The 19,592-nt window shown below is 35.4% G+C and overlaps 1 protein-coding gene across 1 annotated transcript in view; it reads right to left on the minus strand.

Moving 5' to 3' along the window:
• AGMO (alkylglycerol monooxygenase) overlaps window positions 1-19,592 on the minus strand; it is a 575,264-nt gene that overhangs the window by 303,173 nt on the left and 252,499 nt on the right. The window contains exon 4 of the mRNA XM_053714114.1: window positions 7,868-7,971. Coding sequence (XP_053570089.1) covers window positions 7,868-7,971 — 104 coding nt within the window. The remainder of the gene's footprint in view (window positions 1-7,867; window positions 7,972-19,592) is intronic.

The raw sequence follows: 19,592 nt of genomic DNA on the forward strand, positions 1-19,592 counted from the left end.
AAACCAATATAACATCTCAACATTCACAAATATACATTTCTGACATTCAAAAACAAAACAAAAACAAATCAGTGACCAATATAGCCACCTTTCTTTGCAAGGACACTCAAAAGCCTGCCATCCATGGATTCTGTCAGTGTTTTGATCTGTTCACCATCAACATTGCGTGCAGCAGCAACCACAGCCTCCCAGACACTGTTCAGAGAGGTGTACTGTTTTCCCTCCTTGTAAATCTCACATTTGATGATGGACCACAGGTTCTCAATGGGGTTCAGATCAGGTGAACAAGGAGGCCATGTCATTAGATTTTCTTCTTTTATACCCTTTCTTGCCAGCCACGCTGTGGAGTACTTGGACGCGTGTGATGGAGCATTGTCCTGCATGAAAATCATGTTTTTCTTGAAGGATGCAGACTTCTTCCTGTACCACTGCTTGAAGAAGGTGTCTTCCAGAAACTGGCAGTAGGACTGGGAGTTGAGCTTGACTCCATCCTCAACCCGAAAAGGCCCCACAAGCTCATCTTTGATGATACCAGCCCAAACCAGTACTCCACCTCCACCTTGCTGGCGTCTGAGTCGGAACTGGAGCTCTCTGCCCTTTACCAATCCAGCCACGGGCCCATCCATCTGGCCCATCAAGACTCACTCTCATTTCATCAGTCCATAAAACCTTAGAAAAATCAGTCTTGAGATATTTCTTGGCCCAGTCTTGACGTTTCAGCTTGTGTGTCTTGTTCAGTGGTGGTCGTCTTTCAGCCTTTCTTACCTTGGCCATGTCTCTGAGTATTGCACACCTTGTGCTTTTGGGCACTCCAGTGATGTTGCAGCTCTAAAATATGGCCAAACTGGTGGCAAGTGGCATCTTGGCAGCTGCACGCTTGACTTTTCTCAGTTCATGGGCAGTTATTTTGCGCCTTGGTTTTTCCACACGCTTCTTGCGACCCTGTTGACTATTTTGAATGAAACGCTTGATTGTTCGATGATCACGCTTCAGAAGCTTTGCAATTTTAAGAGTGCTACATCCCTCTGCAAGATATCTCACTATTTTTGACTTTTCTGAGCCTGTCAAGTCCTTCTTTTGACCCATTTTGCCAAAGGAAAGGAAGTTGCCTAATAATTATGCACACCTGATATAGGGTGTTGATGTCATTAGACCACACCCCTTCTCATTACAGAGATGCACATCACCTAATATGCTTAATTGGTAGTAGGCTTTCGAGCCTATACAGCTTGGAGTAAGACAACATGCATAAAGAGGATGATGTGGTCAAAATACTCATTTGCCTAATAATTCTGCACTCCCTGTATAATTTATTATTTTTAATATTGTTTTATTATTTTCTGTAGCGTAGTATTTCTCCCCTCCCCACACAATCCACATCCCCTTTTCTGTAGTGTAGCTGCCCCATCCCTTCCTGTCCCTTTATTTTTTATTTTTCTGTAGCGTAGGGCCCTCAGACTCCCTCCCCTTCCCTCCACCCTTTACTACTGAGCAGCCTACCCACCACCGGCCTCTCTCCCACACCTCCCGCCGGCACCAGCAGAAGACTATTACAGATGGTGACATACACAGTGTCACCGTCTGTAACGATCAAGCATCTGCCCTCATATGGGTCGGAGCACCGAACTCACTATGACGCCATATGCAGCAGATGCCTGGAGCTTCAGGAACTCCGGCTCTCGGCTGTAATTTAACAGCCAAGACTGCTGGCGCTTCCTGAAGATAAGATGTAGATATACGCCTTGCAGTATGATAGGCAAAGTACTGCAAGGCATATATATACGTCTGGATGAAAGGGTTAAAGGGACATGATACCTATATTGTTAAAATCAATTGAAAGTAGAGTAACATATCTTGAAAGAGCTGACTAGAAAATATTAGATGTTCATCTGAGTAAAAAAGTGATATTTTACCTCAATTTCCTCAGTAGCCACATTTTACTGTAAAGGGACTTGAAACATCCAATCAGGATGCAGTCCCAGAACAAGCAAGGGAGTGTGCATCTTGCACATGCAAGGAGTTTGCTATGAAATCTCACAAGATTACGGTTAAACTCCCTGAGATCACAGTAAAGCAAAGTGTGAACCCAGCATGTGATTTATCTATTCAGATTTTTTTCTGCACCACTTCCATGTATGTGGGTAACATGCCCCTTTAAAATAGACAACCGGATGCAAAAGATAATAGCTTTCATTTGTTAGAACGTGATTTATGCAATACTAATCCTAGTAAACTGTGGGTTCAATCACAATCACAATCTATTGGCTGAGGCCCTTTTGACTCTCTTTCTGGCCAAAAAGGCCACTTTTCATTGCAATGTGATCACAATAACCTGTTTTTGTCTATTTTCCACATCTGTAATCATGTTTTCAGCTTGCAGAGAAAAGCCCTATTAACATGGAACCAAAAATATCTCAGCGATCACAATCACTTTTCAAGAGACTTTTTAACACCAACACATTTTCAAATTCAACACCTCAAATGCACTTGATAAAGCCACAAAATGGTCTTTTTCACATCTTTGCAAGTATTCAAAGACTGTTTGGAATCATTTTATTATGTTGCAAATGTGCAAGACACTCTGAAATGTCCAAAAGAGACATTTTAGAGGAGTATTAGCATACATGGTATTGATTCATTAAATCTCTATTCATTAGTATTGTATGGTCTGTCTGCAGTGGCCAGGGTACACATTTACATAGTACAGTATATGTATTATTAAGTACATGATATCCTGTACAGCTAAGGGGATCTGCAGTAAAACTGAGATTAGGACCACAACAATTAGAAATAGGGAACAATCTCTTTCTGATAAAGATAATTTCTAACTCACACGCGCGCTATTGTGATTGTTAGTACTGGAATCTTCATAACTGGGTTTTAAAAGAGGATTGTGCAATCGTGAGTTCAAAAGGAACCTCTTGCAAACCGATTACATCCTTATCACTGTTAAACCATCTGAATGACAGTTGTACATAGGCATGATGGACATACTGGGCATTATTGCAAATTGAGCAGTTTCATGCTTTACAGTTTCAGTACTGTTAAAATCCAATATAAAAATGTCATATTTATGATTGTGATCGACCCCTGTGTGTTTAACTCCCACAAAGGGCCAAACAGGAGTGGCAGTCACACAAAGTCACCAATCGCTAGCTTTTTCCTGCTCAGAAGCTTCAGTGTTTGTGGATCTGAGCAGAGGTTAAACAGAGGGATCAGATTACAAGTCAAGCACAAAAATGCAAGTCGTATTGAAAAGTTATAATGGTTGTGCACAATCAATATTGCCTGTTAGTTAAAGGTCCATATTTTTGCGCGATTAGTATTATAAGGCGTGCTACAATATTCATGTCATATAATAAATTTATAATAAATTACTATGAAAGCCCATATTAAAATTATTTGTCTAAAATAATATTGTTTATGTAATAATATGCAATACACGTCCAATGTTATTTTTGCATATAAAGAATTCATACATACTTGACCCCTCCCCCTACCATTGTCATATATCAAAATCTCTTTAACCCTTCCACAATACCATTTATTAAGACTAAATTCACCCTTCATTTTTTTTATTGCTCTAGCATTAATACACCAGGTTTTCAAAAGCATTAGGTGAGACAGCAGAATGCCTGACAGTGCAAAACTTCACTTCAAATATGAGATCAATGAGCACCTTACTACTGTTTTTGCGCTATCCATTGAATTACAGGAAGTGTAATTTATGTACTGAGCGTGTTAAACAGGCTTTAGTTAAACATTTTAACCAACAACTAATAATAATGTTATGAATTGACCTCATAGTTACAGTACCTAGGATCAGTAATTCAATAATGTCAATAATTTTTGCATTAAAATATCTCTTTATATAAATTAAAGGGACACTGAACCCAATTTTCTTTCTTTCATGATTCAGATAGAGCATGCGATTTTAAGCAACTTTCTAATTTACTCCTATTATCAATTCTTCTTTGTTCTTTTGCTATCTTTATTTGAAAAATAATACATCTAAGCTTTTTTTTCAGAACTCTGGACAGCACTTTTGTATTGGTAGATGAATTTATCCACCAATCAGCAAGAACAACCCAGGTTGTTCACCAAAAATGGGCCGGCATCTAAACTCTTGCATTTTAAATAAAGATACCAAGAAAATGAAGACAAACTGATAATAGAAGTAAATTAGAAAGTTGCTTAAAATTGCCTGCTCTATCTGAATCACACACACAAAAATGTGGGTTCAGTGTCCCTTTAATAATATGTGCTTTATAGTTTCATAGAAATAATGGAAGGCAAACGTGCCCTGATATCCAGTAAGCAGCCTTTTCCTGTTTTAAACAGTATCACTAGCATGATGACCTTACAGACAGCCAGGACACCTGCTGTAATGCAAACTGTTACACACCATAATAAATTCCCATCAATCCAATCTTCCTTTTCAATGCTGTTCAGATTTTTTTTTTGGCACATGTAAGTGAACAGGTGTAATTAAGTACAGATCAGCATGTTTATGCTGTGCTTAAAGAGATATGCATTAGTAAGCTACTTGAAGTTAATTTTAAAAATAGAAAATAAACTTGCAGATAGTTGGATAATGAATACGGCAATAATCAACTGCTATATATATATTTTTCAATTCTGTACAAGTGAATCCGACACTAATCGAGCTATATTTTTAAAATATTCAAAAATTAAAGGGAAATGAAACCCCTGAATTTTCTTTTGGGTTTCAGAGTTTACAATTTAAAAACAAAAAGTTTCCAATTTACTTCTATTATCAAGTTTGCTTCATTCTCATGGAATTCTTTGTTAAAGAGATGCCTAGGTAGGTGTCTGAAGCGCTACATGGTGGGAAATAGTGCTGCCTATCTAATGCTTTTGCAAAAGAATAACATTCTTGCAAAATTAAACAAAAAAAAATATTTTTCTTGCATTCCAAAATACAGTTATTATTTATAATGCTTGCTTTTGCTGGCTATAAAAAATGTGCTTGCCCACACTTTCTAGAAAGTCAGCAGCTCAAATGATCTACTTAAAGATAATTTTGTCAAAATTAAACTTTTGTGATTCAGATAGGGCATGCAATGTTTAACAACTTTCCAATTTACTTGTACAATCAAATTTGCTTTGTTCTCTTTGTATTCTTTGTTGAAAGCTAAACCTAGGTAGGCTTATCGCAGTGTATTTTGACAGTTGTTCACAGCTAAACAGCCCTAATTCATGCGTGCCATTTAGATAACATTGTGCTCACCCCGTCAGCACTGAAGTCAAAATGTCAAAAGAACTATAATAAGGGGGCAGTCTGCAGGTAATCACAGAGGTAAATAGTGTATTAATATAACTGTGTCGGTTATGCAAAACTGGGGAATGGGTAATAAAGGGATTATCTATCTTTTTAAACAATAACATTTTGGAGTAGACTGTCCCTTTAAGTATGCTGCAAACTGCCTTATTCTGGTTTACGTAACAGCGCTGCAGAATCTGTTGGCGCTCTACAAATACCTGATAATAATAATAACATACTACACAATAATTGTTTAGAGTAGTGAGGAAATCCATTTACAGTTAATCTTAATTGTCCACAGCCAAGGTAAATATGAAACTGGCTCATTCCATTTGCTGCATGTTGTAGCATACTTAGGTGGCAGAATTTACTTTTTGTTCTCTAGGTGAACTGAGTGAAAGTAAGTAAAAATAATTATAATGTCTATGTAGTACAATGTTGTATCATTTTCATTACTAAATCTATTGGCAATTATCTTTTGAGTGGCATCTCCCACAATGAGCACCAACTTCCAGTCTCAGAAAACTATTTTTTCTAGACCTGGGACTTGCCATAGTTGTTCATATGAATGAATTGTTTAAGAACAATGTACAAATAAAAAAAAAATAGACAGCAAATGGAGAAAATACATTTTTGTTTTGTTACTTTTAATAGAAGAAAAAGTGATTAATACTCAATAAAGTTCAGTCTAGGAACTTGCAGCCATGGAAATGCTTTGTGTATATGGTATTATTATGAGTATCTATGTTACACATTCTTGTATCATATCCAAAAAAAATCAAAAATTCCCTTGAAGCCCCCTACTAATAGTACTGGTGATGATGAAAAAAAAAACATACAGCTGACAACAATTCCCCACTCACCTGAATGCACTATGTTACTTAAATATATATATATCACCTGGGTAAACCTGACATTACCCAAGTGGCTGTGGGTAAAGCCCGATGTATTGAACTCTTGGGGGTTCAAGGAAGGCGCCCCACTGAACCTTTGGCATCTACTCCAAGTGAACCCATGACCCCACCCAGGCAGAGGCAAAAAAATAGTGAAGTAGTGTGAACTAAAGTGCATTGTATCTGAGAAGATTTATCATGTTTCATTGGGCTTTACCCACAGTCGCATGGGTTATGTCAGGTTTAACCAGGTTATACTAGGATTACCTAATTTCTTACTTTACCTGCAACATATATATATACATTTATATATAAATAAATATATATATATATATATACATTTATATATAAATATTTATATATATATATATATATATATATATTTTTTTTTTTTTTTTTTCAAACTGCTGTGAACTGGAAAAGGTTTAGATTTCTGAGATTTCCGAATATATGTATATTTGTAAAATGGGACCATGTGTAAACAACAATATCTTATGTAATTTAGGCAATAATTACTTCTCATAATACAGCTTTTACATACATATTAAAGGTGATTTTATATAAAAAAAAATGACAGTACCATCATAATGATAGTACAGTACTCTAATCAGAAAGGTAACAGATGCTTTAAATAAATATAGATTAGCATTACTATTTTAGAACCCAAAAAAAAGAAACCAAAGATTCAGGCACAAAATGTTGAGACTTAATTGTGGGGGAAAATATTGTTTTAAAACATTTCATTTTAAAAAAAAAAAATATTAAAAAGTTTGGAATAGTTCTGGATTTGGGGATTATATACTGTATACTGTGTATACACATACCTGTATATACAGAACACAGTCTGAAAGTCTGGTACTGTCTTGCAAACACACAGCTAGATTAAAAGCAAAATTGAAGAGTTAATTACAGCATTTGGCCAAATGGTGATAGGCTCAGGACCACTACTAACCTACAGCCACACAAATCCTGCCTTCAACCAAACACACTGATATACAAACAAGGGTGACACAGGCCCTTTGTTTTGTCTCTAGACACATAGAAAACACAGAAATGGGGGCCGATTTATCAATTGTTTCGCCAGAAATATAAGTTATGATGCAGCAGTCTAAAGACCGCTGCTCCAAAACTTGTCGGCCTGTTCCAAAGCAGTGGACAGAAATCAACCCAGCGAATAGAAATCAGCGGACAGAAATCATCCGAATACGATCGGGTTGATTGACATCCCCTGATAGCGGCCGATTGGCTGTGAATCTGCAGGGGGCGACATTGCACCAGCAGTTCACAAGAACTGCTGGTGCAATGATAAATGCCGACAGTGTATGCTGTCGGCATTTATCGATGTGCAGCGGACATGATACGCTACATCGTATCATGTCCGCTCGCACATTAATAAATATACCCCATGGACTGCACTCTCAAACACATTCAAAGACCCTGCAGAACTCACAGATCTGTGTGTTCACTGTACAGCTTTCAGTGACTCAGGCAGTTAACCCAAGACAAACCTGGGTGCAAAGACCATAGGGAAAATTACAAAACAAAATAATTAACACAACACCTGTTAACCAATTGTTGCAGAGATTCGGTCAATTGCATAGAGTTCACATACTTTTTTTTGTCACTGTATAAAACATCCATATAACATTAGAAATGACACTTAAATTATGTTATTGTTAAATGTGCTTACCCAAGAAAAATATTTTTGGAGAACAGACTGCCTTAAAGCAGTGGTTAAGTTGTAATCTTCTGAGCTGTGATGTGTTTGATGTCCTGCCCAAATGATGTTAACCTCTGTGGAAAATAAACAAAATCATTACCTGGGCAATACATTATTTTAAAGCAGCAACATATGTCTGTACCACATTCTGCCCTGCTATATAAACAATAATTTATAGTAATATAGATATAAACAGAACTGTGCTAAGCCTAAAGTTACACTTTTGCCAATCCTAAACCACTTCCCTTAAAGGGACACTGAACCCAATTTTTATAATACCAATTTAAAAAAAAAAATCTTTTGAATTCCAGAAATCAATTTTAGATTGTAATCTATTAGATAGATCTTTCATTCGCCTAGATTTAGAGTTCTGCGTTAGGGGTCCTAACGCTGGTTTTGGCCGCCCGCTGGTATTTAGAGTCAGTCAGGAAAGGGTCTAACGCTCACTTTCCAGCCGCGACTTTTCCATACCGCAGATCCCCTTACGTCAATTGCATATCCTATCTTTTCAATGGGATCTTTCTAACGCCGGTATTTAGAGTCTTGGCTGAAGTGAGCGTTAGAAATCTAACGACAAGACTCCAGCCGCAGCAAAAAGCCAGGAGTTAAGAGCTTTCTTGGCTAACACCGGTTCATAAAGCTCTTAACTACTGTGCTCTAAAGTACACTAACACCCATAAACTACCTATGTACCCCTAAACCGAGGCGCCCCCACATCGCAGCCACTCTATTATTTTTTTAACCCCTAATCTGCCGACCGCACACCGCCGCAACCAACATTATCCCTATGTACCCCTAATCTGTTGCCCCTAACATCGCCAACACCTACATAATATTTATTACCCCCTAATCTGCCCCCCCCCCATGTCGCCACTACCTACCTACAATTATTAACCCCTAATCTGCCGACCGGACCTCACCGCTACTATAATAAATGTATTAACCCCTAATCCGCCTCACTCCCAACTCAAAAACCCTATAATAAATAGTATTAACCCCTAATCTGCCCTCCCTAATATCGCTGACACCTAACTTCAAGTATTAACCCCTAATCTGCCGACCGGACCTCGCCGCTACTCTAATAAATGTATTAACCCCTAAAGCTAAGTCTAACCCTAACCCTAACACCCCCCTAAGTTAAATATAATTTAAATCTAACAAAATAAAATAAATCTTATTAAATAAATTATTCCTATTTAAATCTAAATACTTACCTGTAAAATAAACCCTAATATAACTACAATATAAATAATAATTATATTGTAGCTATTTTAGGATTAATATTTTTTTACAGGCAACTTTGCATTTATTTTAACCAGGTACAATAGCTATTAAATAGTTATTAACTATTTAATAGTTACCTAGTTAAAATAATTACAAAATTACCTGTAAAATAAATCCTAACCTAAGTTACAATTAAACCTAACACTACACTATCAATAAATTAATTAAATAAACTATCTACAATTATCTACAATTAAATCAACTAAACTAAATTACAAAAAAAACAAACACTAAATTACAAAAAAAACAAACACTAAATTACAAAAAAATAAAAAAAGATTACAAGAATTTTAAACTAATTACACCTACTCTAAGCCCCTTAGAAAAATAACAAAGCCCCCCAAAATAAAAAAATGCCCTACCCTATTCTAAAATAAAAATTTAACAGCTCTTTTACCTTACCAGCCCTTAAAAGGGCCTTTTGCAGGGCATGCCCCAAAGAAAACAGCTCTTTTGCATTTAAATAAACATACAATAACCCCCCCCCCAACATTACAACCCACCGCCCACATACCTCTAATCTAACCCACACTAAGCCCCTGAAGATCTTCCTACCTTGTCTTCACCACGCCGGGTATCACCGATCAGTCCAGAAGAGGGTCCGAAGTCTTCCTCTTATCCGGCAAGAAGAGGTACAGAAGAGGCTCCGAAGTCTTCATCCTATCCGGCAAGAAGAGGAGATCCGGACCGGCAAACATCTTCATCCAAGCGGCATCTTCTATCTTCTTCCATCCGGCGCGGAGCGGGACCATCTTGAAGCAGCCGACACGGATCCATCCTCTGAAATAAATATTAATCCTAAAATAGCTACAATATAATTATTATTTATATTGTAGCTATATTAGGGTTTATTTTTCAGGTAAGTATTTAGATTTAAATAGGAATAATTTATTTAATAAGCTTTATTTTATTTTGTTAGATTTAAATTATATTTAACTTAGGGGGGTGTTAGAGTTAGACTTAGCTTTAGGGGTTAATACATTTATTAGAGTAGCAGCGAGGTCCGGTCGGCAGATTAGGGGTTAATACTTGAAGTTAGGTGTCGGCGATGTTAGGGAGGGCAGATTAGGGGTTAATACTCTTTATTATAGGGTTTTTGAGGCGGGAGTGAGGCGGATTAGGGGTTAATACATTTATTATAGTAGCGGTGAGGTCCGGTCGGCAGATTAGGGGTTAATAAGTGTAGGTAGGTAGCGGCGACGTTGGGGGCAGGAGATTAGGGGTTAATAAATATAATATAGGGGTTGGCGGTGTTAGGGGCAGCAGATTAGGGGTACATAGGGATAACTTAGGTTGCAGCGGTGTACGGAGCGGCAGATTAGGGGTTAAAAATAATATGCAGGGGTCAGCGATAGCGGGGGCGGCAGATTAGGGGTTAATAAGTATAAGGCTAGGGATGTTTAGACTCGGGGTACATGTTAGGGTGTTAGGTGCAGACTTAGGAAGTGTTTCCCCATAGCAACCAATAGGGCTGCGTTAGGAGCTGAACGCTGCTTTTTTGCAGGTGTTAGGTTTTTTTTCAGCTCAAACTGCCCCATTGTTTCCTATGGGGGAATCGTGCACGAGCACGTTTTTTAAGCTGGCAGCGTCCGTAAGCACTGCTGGTATTGAGAGTTGCAGTGGCGGTAAATATGCCTGTACGCTCCCTTTTTGGAGCCTAACGCAGCCCTTCTGAGAACTCTCAATGCTAGCGTTGTTTTAAAAGGTGCGGGGGAAAAAAAGCATGCATAGCTAACGCACCCCTTTGGCTGCAGAACTCTAAATCTAGGCGATTGTGAACAACTGAATTCCCTGATATTCAGATTACTCAAGAAGCTGATAGTGTAGAGACAGGGTTATAGCACTAAGGCCTTCATACAAAGTTGCTTTAAATGATTAAAGGGAAACTGTAACCAAAAATTTTCTTTCGTGATTCAGATTGAGCATGAAATTTTAAGCAACTTTCTAATTTACTCCTATTATAAAATTTTCTTCATTCTCATGGTATCTTTATTTGAAATGCAAGAAAGTTTAGATGCCGGCCCATTTTTGGTGAACAACCTGGGTTGTCCTTGCTGATTGGTGGATAAATTCATCCACCAATAAAAAAAGTGCTGTCCAGAGAACTGAACCCAAAAAAAGCTTAGATGCCTTCTTTTTCAAATAAAGATAGCAAGAGAATGAAGAAAAATTGATAATAGGAGTAAATTAGAAAGTTGCTTAAAATTGCATGCTCTTTCTGAATTACAAAAGAAAAATTTTGGGTTCAGTGTCCCTTTAACTTTTCCTATGAGGCTGGGATCACTAAGCCCTTAAGGCAAACAGAAACCTTCCTATGTCCTGCCAGAAAACCCCTGTTTATTTTTAACAATCAGAAAAGCTTTGAATAGAATAAGCCGGTTCTTCTACAGATTCAGCAGTATGTAACAGTACAATAATCATGCTCATTTTTTTAGTTACAGTGCATAGTAACCTTCACTACATATGCACATATATAAAATCCCTTCTAAGATTGAGAATCAATTACATAAACAATTGCTGAGTCTGGAAGTGAAAATGGAGCAATATTACAATATAATGTACTGAACATACATTTATAATTTATTTGGCTTAAGGAATCTTACTTTTGCTGTAATAATTGTACTTGTCCCATATAATCCAAAGAAAAATGAAAATCACTAAACTATGCTGCAAAATGCTGCAAATTGCCTGACCCATTTACAGCTAGCTTTAACTGCCTACACCAGGGTTTCAAGTAGTTTAAATCTGTGGAATTGTGTAAATGATTAATAAAGCTGTAAGACTTGTCCTTTGTCATTTCATGTTTGCTTAGTATCAGTTTAAACAACTTTTCTTTTATATGCGTCATAGAAAAAAAAAATGAGTTTAATGTCACTAATTCTATGCATGGGGTTTGGTACTTGAACCTTACTAGGAAACAAAAAAAAATGTTGCTTAAAAATGAAGGAAAGTGAGAGTGGGCCGTAGTAAAAAAGCTGTGGTAAATCTGCTACTGAACAAGAACAGCTGCTTGTTTCTATGGAGATTATTAAAGATTTATTTTAATACAATTCCCTTGAACACAGATAAATGGATATAAAAGGGCAAGAAGAAAATGCTCTAATGAGCTAGAACATTTTATTATTGCACTATTGCAAGAACAAAACTGTGCTGAATCCCTGTAAAGAGGTTAAACACAGAGTTAAGGTCAGCTCTGGACCATTAATGAACTGCTGATGCTGAGCTGAATAATCTCAGCTATTAGCAGCACAACATATGCCAGCAATAATAGGCTCATCAGACAAAAAAATAGGAAAATTATGAATTGAACTGTGGTCAAAGGCTGTATACTCTGCCACTAGTCTTGCTTAACCACAGCTGTCAATCTTTTAGCTGTGGGGAAAAAAATCAAGCTATTTCCGATTTATCTACAAAGAAAGATAATCTGGTCAGAATCCCTAAATAAATCAATTTCCCACATATTATTTATTAAGCCTGATGCTCATAAACATTTGTCATTTCCTACATGTTCTTTGACATAGAAGCAAAAGTTTTTAAACACTTTTTAAAACTATGACTAAAACCATAACTGACTAACTTCTAACTTCTACAAAAGCCCTGTACCAAAGCAGTTTGCATGGGTGTCCTTAAAGGGACATAATACTCACAATGTTTATTCATGATTCAGGTAGAGCATATTGTTTTGTTTGTTTTTTTGTTTGTTTTTTATTAATGTTTTGTACCAACAATGTAACATAATCAACAATAATACATAACATAATAAAGCAATGCAATGCTTGTGTCTGATGAACCCAATAGGTAAATAAATAAAACATAAGGAAGACACATCAACACTACTCCTTTTATCGGTTAAGTATTAGATCTGGACTTTCTTCACTTGAATTTCTTGAAACACTGTTGGGATTTTTATATTTATAATATGATAACCAAAAAAAAAACAAAAAACAGACAGCCTGCTTAACAGAAGTAAAAGTCAGAGGTTATTGTCCCTCAGCGTTCTGGGACACTTGAAACTATAGTACCAATAGCCTAAAAGATAGCTGCGAAAATGCATCGTAGTTCCTCACCTTTGAGGGGCCCTATCAAGGGCATATCGTTTTAAACCACTTTCCAGTTTACTTTTATTATCAAATTTCTTTGTTTTCTTTGCATCCTTTGTTGAAAAGCAAGGATGTAAGCTCCGGAGTGTGCATGCGTCTGCAGCATTATATGAGAGCAGTTTTGCAACAATGTTATACATTAACAAGAACACTAGATGGCAGCACTTTTTCAGGCAAGTGCATGCTACCTGCCTAGGTATTTCTTCAACAAAGAATAACACAAGAAGAAAGCAAACTTAATAATAGAAGTAATTTGGAAGCTTTTATTTTTTAAATTGTATTCTCATATCTGAATAATGAAAGAAAAAATGTGGGTTTATGTCCAAAAAAAAAGCCCACTAAATACAGTAGAATAGCATAATCAGTAAATGTATAATACATAGACAATGCAAAAAGCAATTAGTTTGAATTTCACATATTAGATTTATAGTCTGACAGATTTCAGTTAGTCTTATTTTCCTTCCGAATGCATCATGTGGCAGCCATCAGCCAATCACAAAATGCATATACATATATTCTGTGAATTGTGCACATGTTCAATTGGAGCTGGTGTCTCAAAACAAATGTGCACATTCCAATGGGGTTTAAGGCCCTTATGATCAATACATCGTCAGACCCACGAGACATTGGCCTTGCCAGGATCTGGCGATATTACAAAAAAGTGGCGATATCTCTCCTATTGTAAATAACACAGATTGCAGCTTCAGCAAAAGTCCGCCCACATCGCTACTTATCTGCGATCTCAGCCAATGGGGTGGGAGGCTGTATGAAGTATTCTTATACAACATAGTGCGTTCACCGGAAAAAAAAATATGTGTAGAAACACTTTAAATATTGCAAATGTAAACTTTTTTTTCACTGTACATTAACTAAATTTCACTCACTTCTCACCACTGAAAAGCTGGTGAGACTGATATGGTTGAAAAGGTGTTCCTAACATGGAATACAATACTTTGAATATTACACACTCATGGCGATGTTTGCCCATTAAAATACAGGTTATTCTCATGGAACCCCCATCAAACTTCATTGAAACATCTATTTATATGACCAATCTATGATCTACATTTCTATTAAACCAATGTGGGGATACGTGTACATGCCATTATTTAATTGTATGTATTTTATTGTATAATGCAATAATATTTATTTTAAATATTGTTGTGATTTGAAAAAGTTTTTTTTTTTTTTTTAAAGGAAGATTTATTGTTTGTTATATTAATATGTTATAAAAGATAGTAGCAGCACATTTATAGTTTTAAATAACTGCATTTTTTTTAACATTAGATAAGAATATAACCTTAGCGCTGGAAAAAACAACTCAAAGCTGCAGTGAAAAATTAGGGATTCCCTTTATCCTTACTAACAAATGCCAAAAGAAGATTTAATTATGCTAATTGCAGAGAACTGCAACTAGGTAATTAACCACTGCTGCGCTATCTATACAGACAGCTAAATGAGTGCAGTAACCAAAAAAAGTGAAGGGGTTAAATTTAGAATTAATTTTAATTTTAATTTTAATGGCTTATATTTGATCCCTATAGGTAAAAGCACATATAATATTAAATACTACACTTATACAATAAAATCCAGTACAAAAACATATACAATAAACATATACAACAAATACAATAAAATATTATAATTGATAAAAAGGGGAGGGGGGGAGCACAAGCAAATGCACAGTCTCTTTAGAAGAAAATGGTCCGTATGTTAAAAGTCTTTTAGGAAAAAAGGTTGTGCCGGTTGATGAGTTAAAATAAGCTGAAAGGGCGTCAAGCAAGCTCCTGGTGGATTAGTAGCCAGCGAGAAAGCAAAGTGATAGGGCGAGAAGAAGGATATAACAATCCTTTAAACAATATGGAGATACAAAAAAACATAAGGTGCACACTTTTACTTACACCAGATGTTTAGGAACTGTCTCGGGGGGCTCCTCTCAGGGCAAACCGCTTGTATTTTCTCAGCGTGTCTCCTGGGTTTTGTTGCAGACAGAGGTCCGTTGCGTCTTTTGCTGTATTAACCAGCCTCCAGAAAGCTCAGCCCGCCAGACGGAACTTCAAAATTGCAAGGCGCTCCTGTACGCCAAAGCAGAAACTTCAGGCTACGGAAGCCCCAAACATCCAAAGTACTAAGCAACGCGTTTCGGCTGTTTCACAGCCTTTCTCAAGCTCAATACTGATGTTATCGAAACTCCAACCTTTATACGCTCCCACTTAAAGGGATATTTTCTTTGGAAAGTTCATGTTTGTACGGACAATGATACTAGCAATTTTGCACCTTTTGAGAATCATGCAGTACATTAACAATTTAGAAATTCATATACAAATTAATTTACATTTATAAGTTAATACATGAATAAAATATACGAACGGGAACATATAATATTAACTTGAACAGGTGATTTAATCTTTGATTCTTATAAATGAGGGTCATTATTTTAATCTTTTGTTATTTATATCTAATATTAGATCACTTTTATAATTTGTCTAGATCGTCTCTCTAGAATACCTATTTAGATAACGTTGGGATTTTTTATTATTATACTTTAAAATCACTGTTATTATTATACTTTAAAATCACTGTTATGAGATATACCTAAAACGACTTCCTATTTCATAATGAGTATGATTGATCCTATTATGCCACTTTTATAAACAGGATGACTAGTTAGATATTGAAAAACCTATATATGAATTAGAATTAAAATAGTAAACTATAATAGGGGGCCCTATGCTACAAATATATGTATATATATATATATATATATATATATATATATATATATATATATATATATATATATAAAACTTGTATGTTGTTTTTGGAGAGTACTAGATGTTATGGTGATGGGCAAAAATATATATATACAATCTTCAAGGAATAGACTCCTATACATGATATGTGGAGCAAAATATCCTGCTGTGAGCACTTCTAAGTGGGGTGCAGTATATCTGTCAAAAAAATCTTAATTAGAGGACTCATGGATGGAGAAAACTAAATTATAAAATATAAAATCAGTATAAACTTATAGCCTTTCATTAAGTTATTCCTGACTTAATCTCGGATTGAATTATTATTTTTTACAACATATAGGGTTTGGAAAACTAAAACTTGAATTCTTAAAAAAATCTAAAAATATTTCAAAAATATAACTCAAATATAAGATTAAAATTAATTTTTATATTATTTTATTTTATTTCAGATAGCAATTTAGGTCTAATTCTAAATTCAGACCTTGGGGTGTAAGGGAACCCATCTGGAAAATCCACTTTCCTTCTCTTTTCAGGATTTCATTATGTAGATCTCCTCCTCTCCAGTGTTTAGAGACTTTATCAATGCCCATATAGTTAAAATGTTTGAGATTTGCACTATTGCATATTGCAAAATGCTTTGGTATTGGGAGGTCCTTATAGCGGTCCTTATTATGTTGTTCTATTGACAGGATGTGCTCCCTTATCCTGTCACGTAGGGGTCTTTCCGACTCTCCTATATATTGGGCCCCACAACTGCACTCTATCATATAGATCACATTTCTATCTATACATCTGATCATATGAGATATTTTAAACACTTCTCCTGTTGAATTGGACTTAACTTCCTTCTTTTTTAGACCATATTGGCAAGATTTACACTTGTGACAAGGGAAAAAACCTTTAAGGTCCTTCCCCCAAAGGTCTTTCTTCCTATTTTCATGTTTCTTTTTCAAATCCGAAGGTGCCAGTCTCATTTTTAGATTTTGTGCTTTCTTATAGACTATTTGAGGTTTATTAGGAATCAGAGGGCCTAGTTTATCATCTAATTTTAAAACTCCCCAATGTTTCTTCAGAATTTTTTCTATTATATTTTTATTGCCACTATATGTTGTAATGAAGGGTATAAATATAGAGGTATCATTTGCAGTTCCAATTTTTTTGATATTTTTATTTTTGTTGTTTTTACTATCTGCTAATATTTCTTCCCTATCTTGGTCTCGTACACTTTTTATGGTTTCCTCCAAGGCATCAATGGAATATCCTCTCTCTATAAATTTATTTTTTAAAATTGTTGATTGGGTATCATAATCTGTCAAAATACTGCAATTTTTTCTCATTCTCAGGAACTGCCCTTTTGGAATATTCTTTTTCCACTGGGAATGGTGACAGCTCATTTGGTGAATGTAATTATTCGCATCCACATGTTTAAAATGAGTTCTAGAGTTCAACTTGTTTTCCCATATAAAAATTTCTAAATCTAAAAATTGTATATTAGTATGACTTTTTTCCCAAGTGAACTTTAAATTTTTGTCATTTGTATTCATAGATAAAATAAAGTTGTCTAGACTTTCTTCATTTCCATGCCAAATCATAAATATATCGTCTATATACCTTCTATAGGTGACCAGGTTTGCCCCCATCTGGCTCTCCTCTAGGAATCTCTTTTCCCATAAGCCCATGAATAAATTAGCATAACTGGGGGCAAACCTGGTCCCCATAGCGGTCCCCTGTTCTTGGTTGTAGAATGTATCCATAAAAGAAAAATAATTATGCCTTAAAATAAAATCTATACAGTCTACGATAAAATTCTTTTGATCCTTGGGTATCTGTTCATCTAATTCTAAAAAATACTTAATAGCCTCCAAACCATCCTGGTGGGATATACAAGTATAAAGTGAAGTGACATCACATGTTACAAGTAAATCTCCTTCCTGCCAATCCATAGCCTTAAGTATATTCAATATATCCTTTGAGTCCTTTAAATAGGAAGGTAAATTTTTCACATATTGTTGCAAAAATAGGTCTATATACTCGGAGAGATTTGATGTGATTGAATTGATCCCTGAGATAATTGGCCTCCCTGGTGGCTTTTCCAGAGATTTATGAATCTTAGGGAGGCTATATAAAAGAGGTATTTTAGGGTGATCTATTAATAAATAGTTTTTTTCTTTTTCAGTTAAAATTTCTTTTTTAAAACCCAAATCTAAAAGTTCCTTCAGGGAATCCATATATTGCACTGTTGGATCAGAATTTAATTTCTTATAAGTCTTTCCATCTTTTAAAATATTATGACACATCTCTGTATATTGGGTACTAGTTAAAATCACAATCCCCCCCCCCTTTATCCGCAGGTTTTATTATCAAATCATCATCTTTCTCAAGTTCCCATATGACCTTCAATTGTTTGTTACTTAAATTGTTTTTCACTTTATCAATTTTTCTTTTATTTATATTTTCAATATCTTTTAATATTAATTTTTCAAAAGTCTCCACTTGTGGGCCTTTATCATACTTTGGATAAAAGCGTGATTTTTCTCTTAAATTGGTGTGTTTGAAATTATCCTGCGATACCTGATCCTGTTTAAGTTGAGGTTCATTTCTTAAATACCAACGTTTAATGGTCAATTTTCGGATGAATTTGTGAGCATCTATATATGTACCAAATTTTCCAACTTTGCCGTAGGGGCAAAGGTGAGACCCTTACTGAGAACATCTTCTTGCATTTTGTCTAATACTTTCCCACTTAAGTTAAAAATTCCCTTGTTGGTACTATTATCTCTATTTATGATTTTTTTGTTTTTTTTTGCCCATTCTTGAATTGGACTTAACTTCCTTCTTTTTTAGACCATATTGGCAAGATTTACACTTGTGACAAGGGAAAAAACCTTTAAGGTCCTTCCCCCAAAGGTCTTTCTTCCTATTTTCATGTTTCTTTTTCAAATCCGAAGGTGCCAGTCTCATTTTTAGATTTTGTGCTTTCTTATAGACTATTTGAGGTTTATTAGGAATCAGAGGGCCTAGTTTATCATCTAATTTTAAAACTCCCCAATGTTTCTTCAGAATTTTTTCTATTATATTTTTATTGCCACTATATGTTGTAATGAAGGGTATAAATATAGAGGTATCATTTGCAGTTCCAATTTTTTTGATATTTTTATTTTTGTTGTTTTTACTATCTGCTAATATTTCTTCCCTATCTTGGTCTCGTACACTTTTTATGGTTTCCTCCAAGGCATCAATGGAATATCCTCTCTCTATAAATTTATTTTTTAAAATTGTTGATTGGGTATCATAATCTGTCAAAATACTGCAATTTTTTCTCATTCTCAGGAACTGCCCTTTTGGAATATTCTTTTTCCACTGGGAATGGTGACAGCTCATTTGGTGAATGTAATTATTCGCATCCACATGTTTAAAATGAGTTCTAGAGTTCAACTTGTTTTCCCATATAAAAATTTCTAAATCTAAAAATTGTATATTAGTATGACTTTTTTCCCAAGTGAACTTTAAATTTTTGTCATTTGTATTCATAGATAAAATAAAGTTGTCTAGACTTTC

This window comes from Bombina bombina, chromosome 5 (genome assembly GCF_027579735.1).
Source record: "Bombina bombina isolate aBomBom1 chromosome 5, aBomBom1.pri, whole genome shotgun sequence".
In the NCBI taxonomy this organism is placed as follows: Eukaryota; Metazoa; Chordata; class Amphibia; order Anura; family Bombinatoridae; genus Bombina; species Bombina bombina.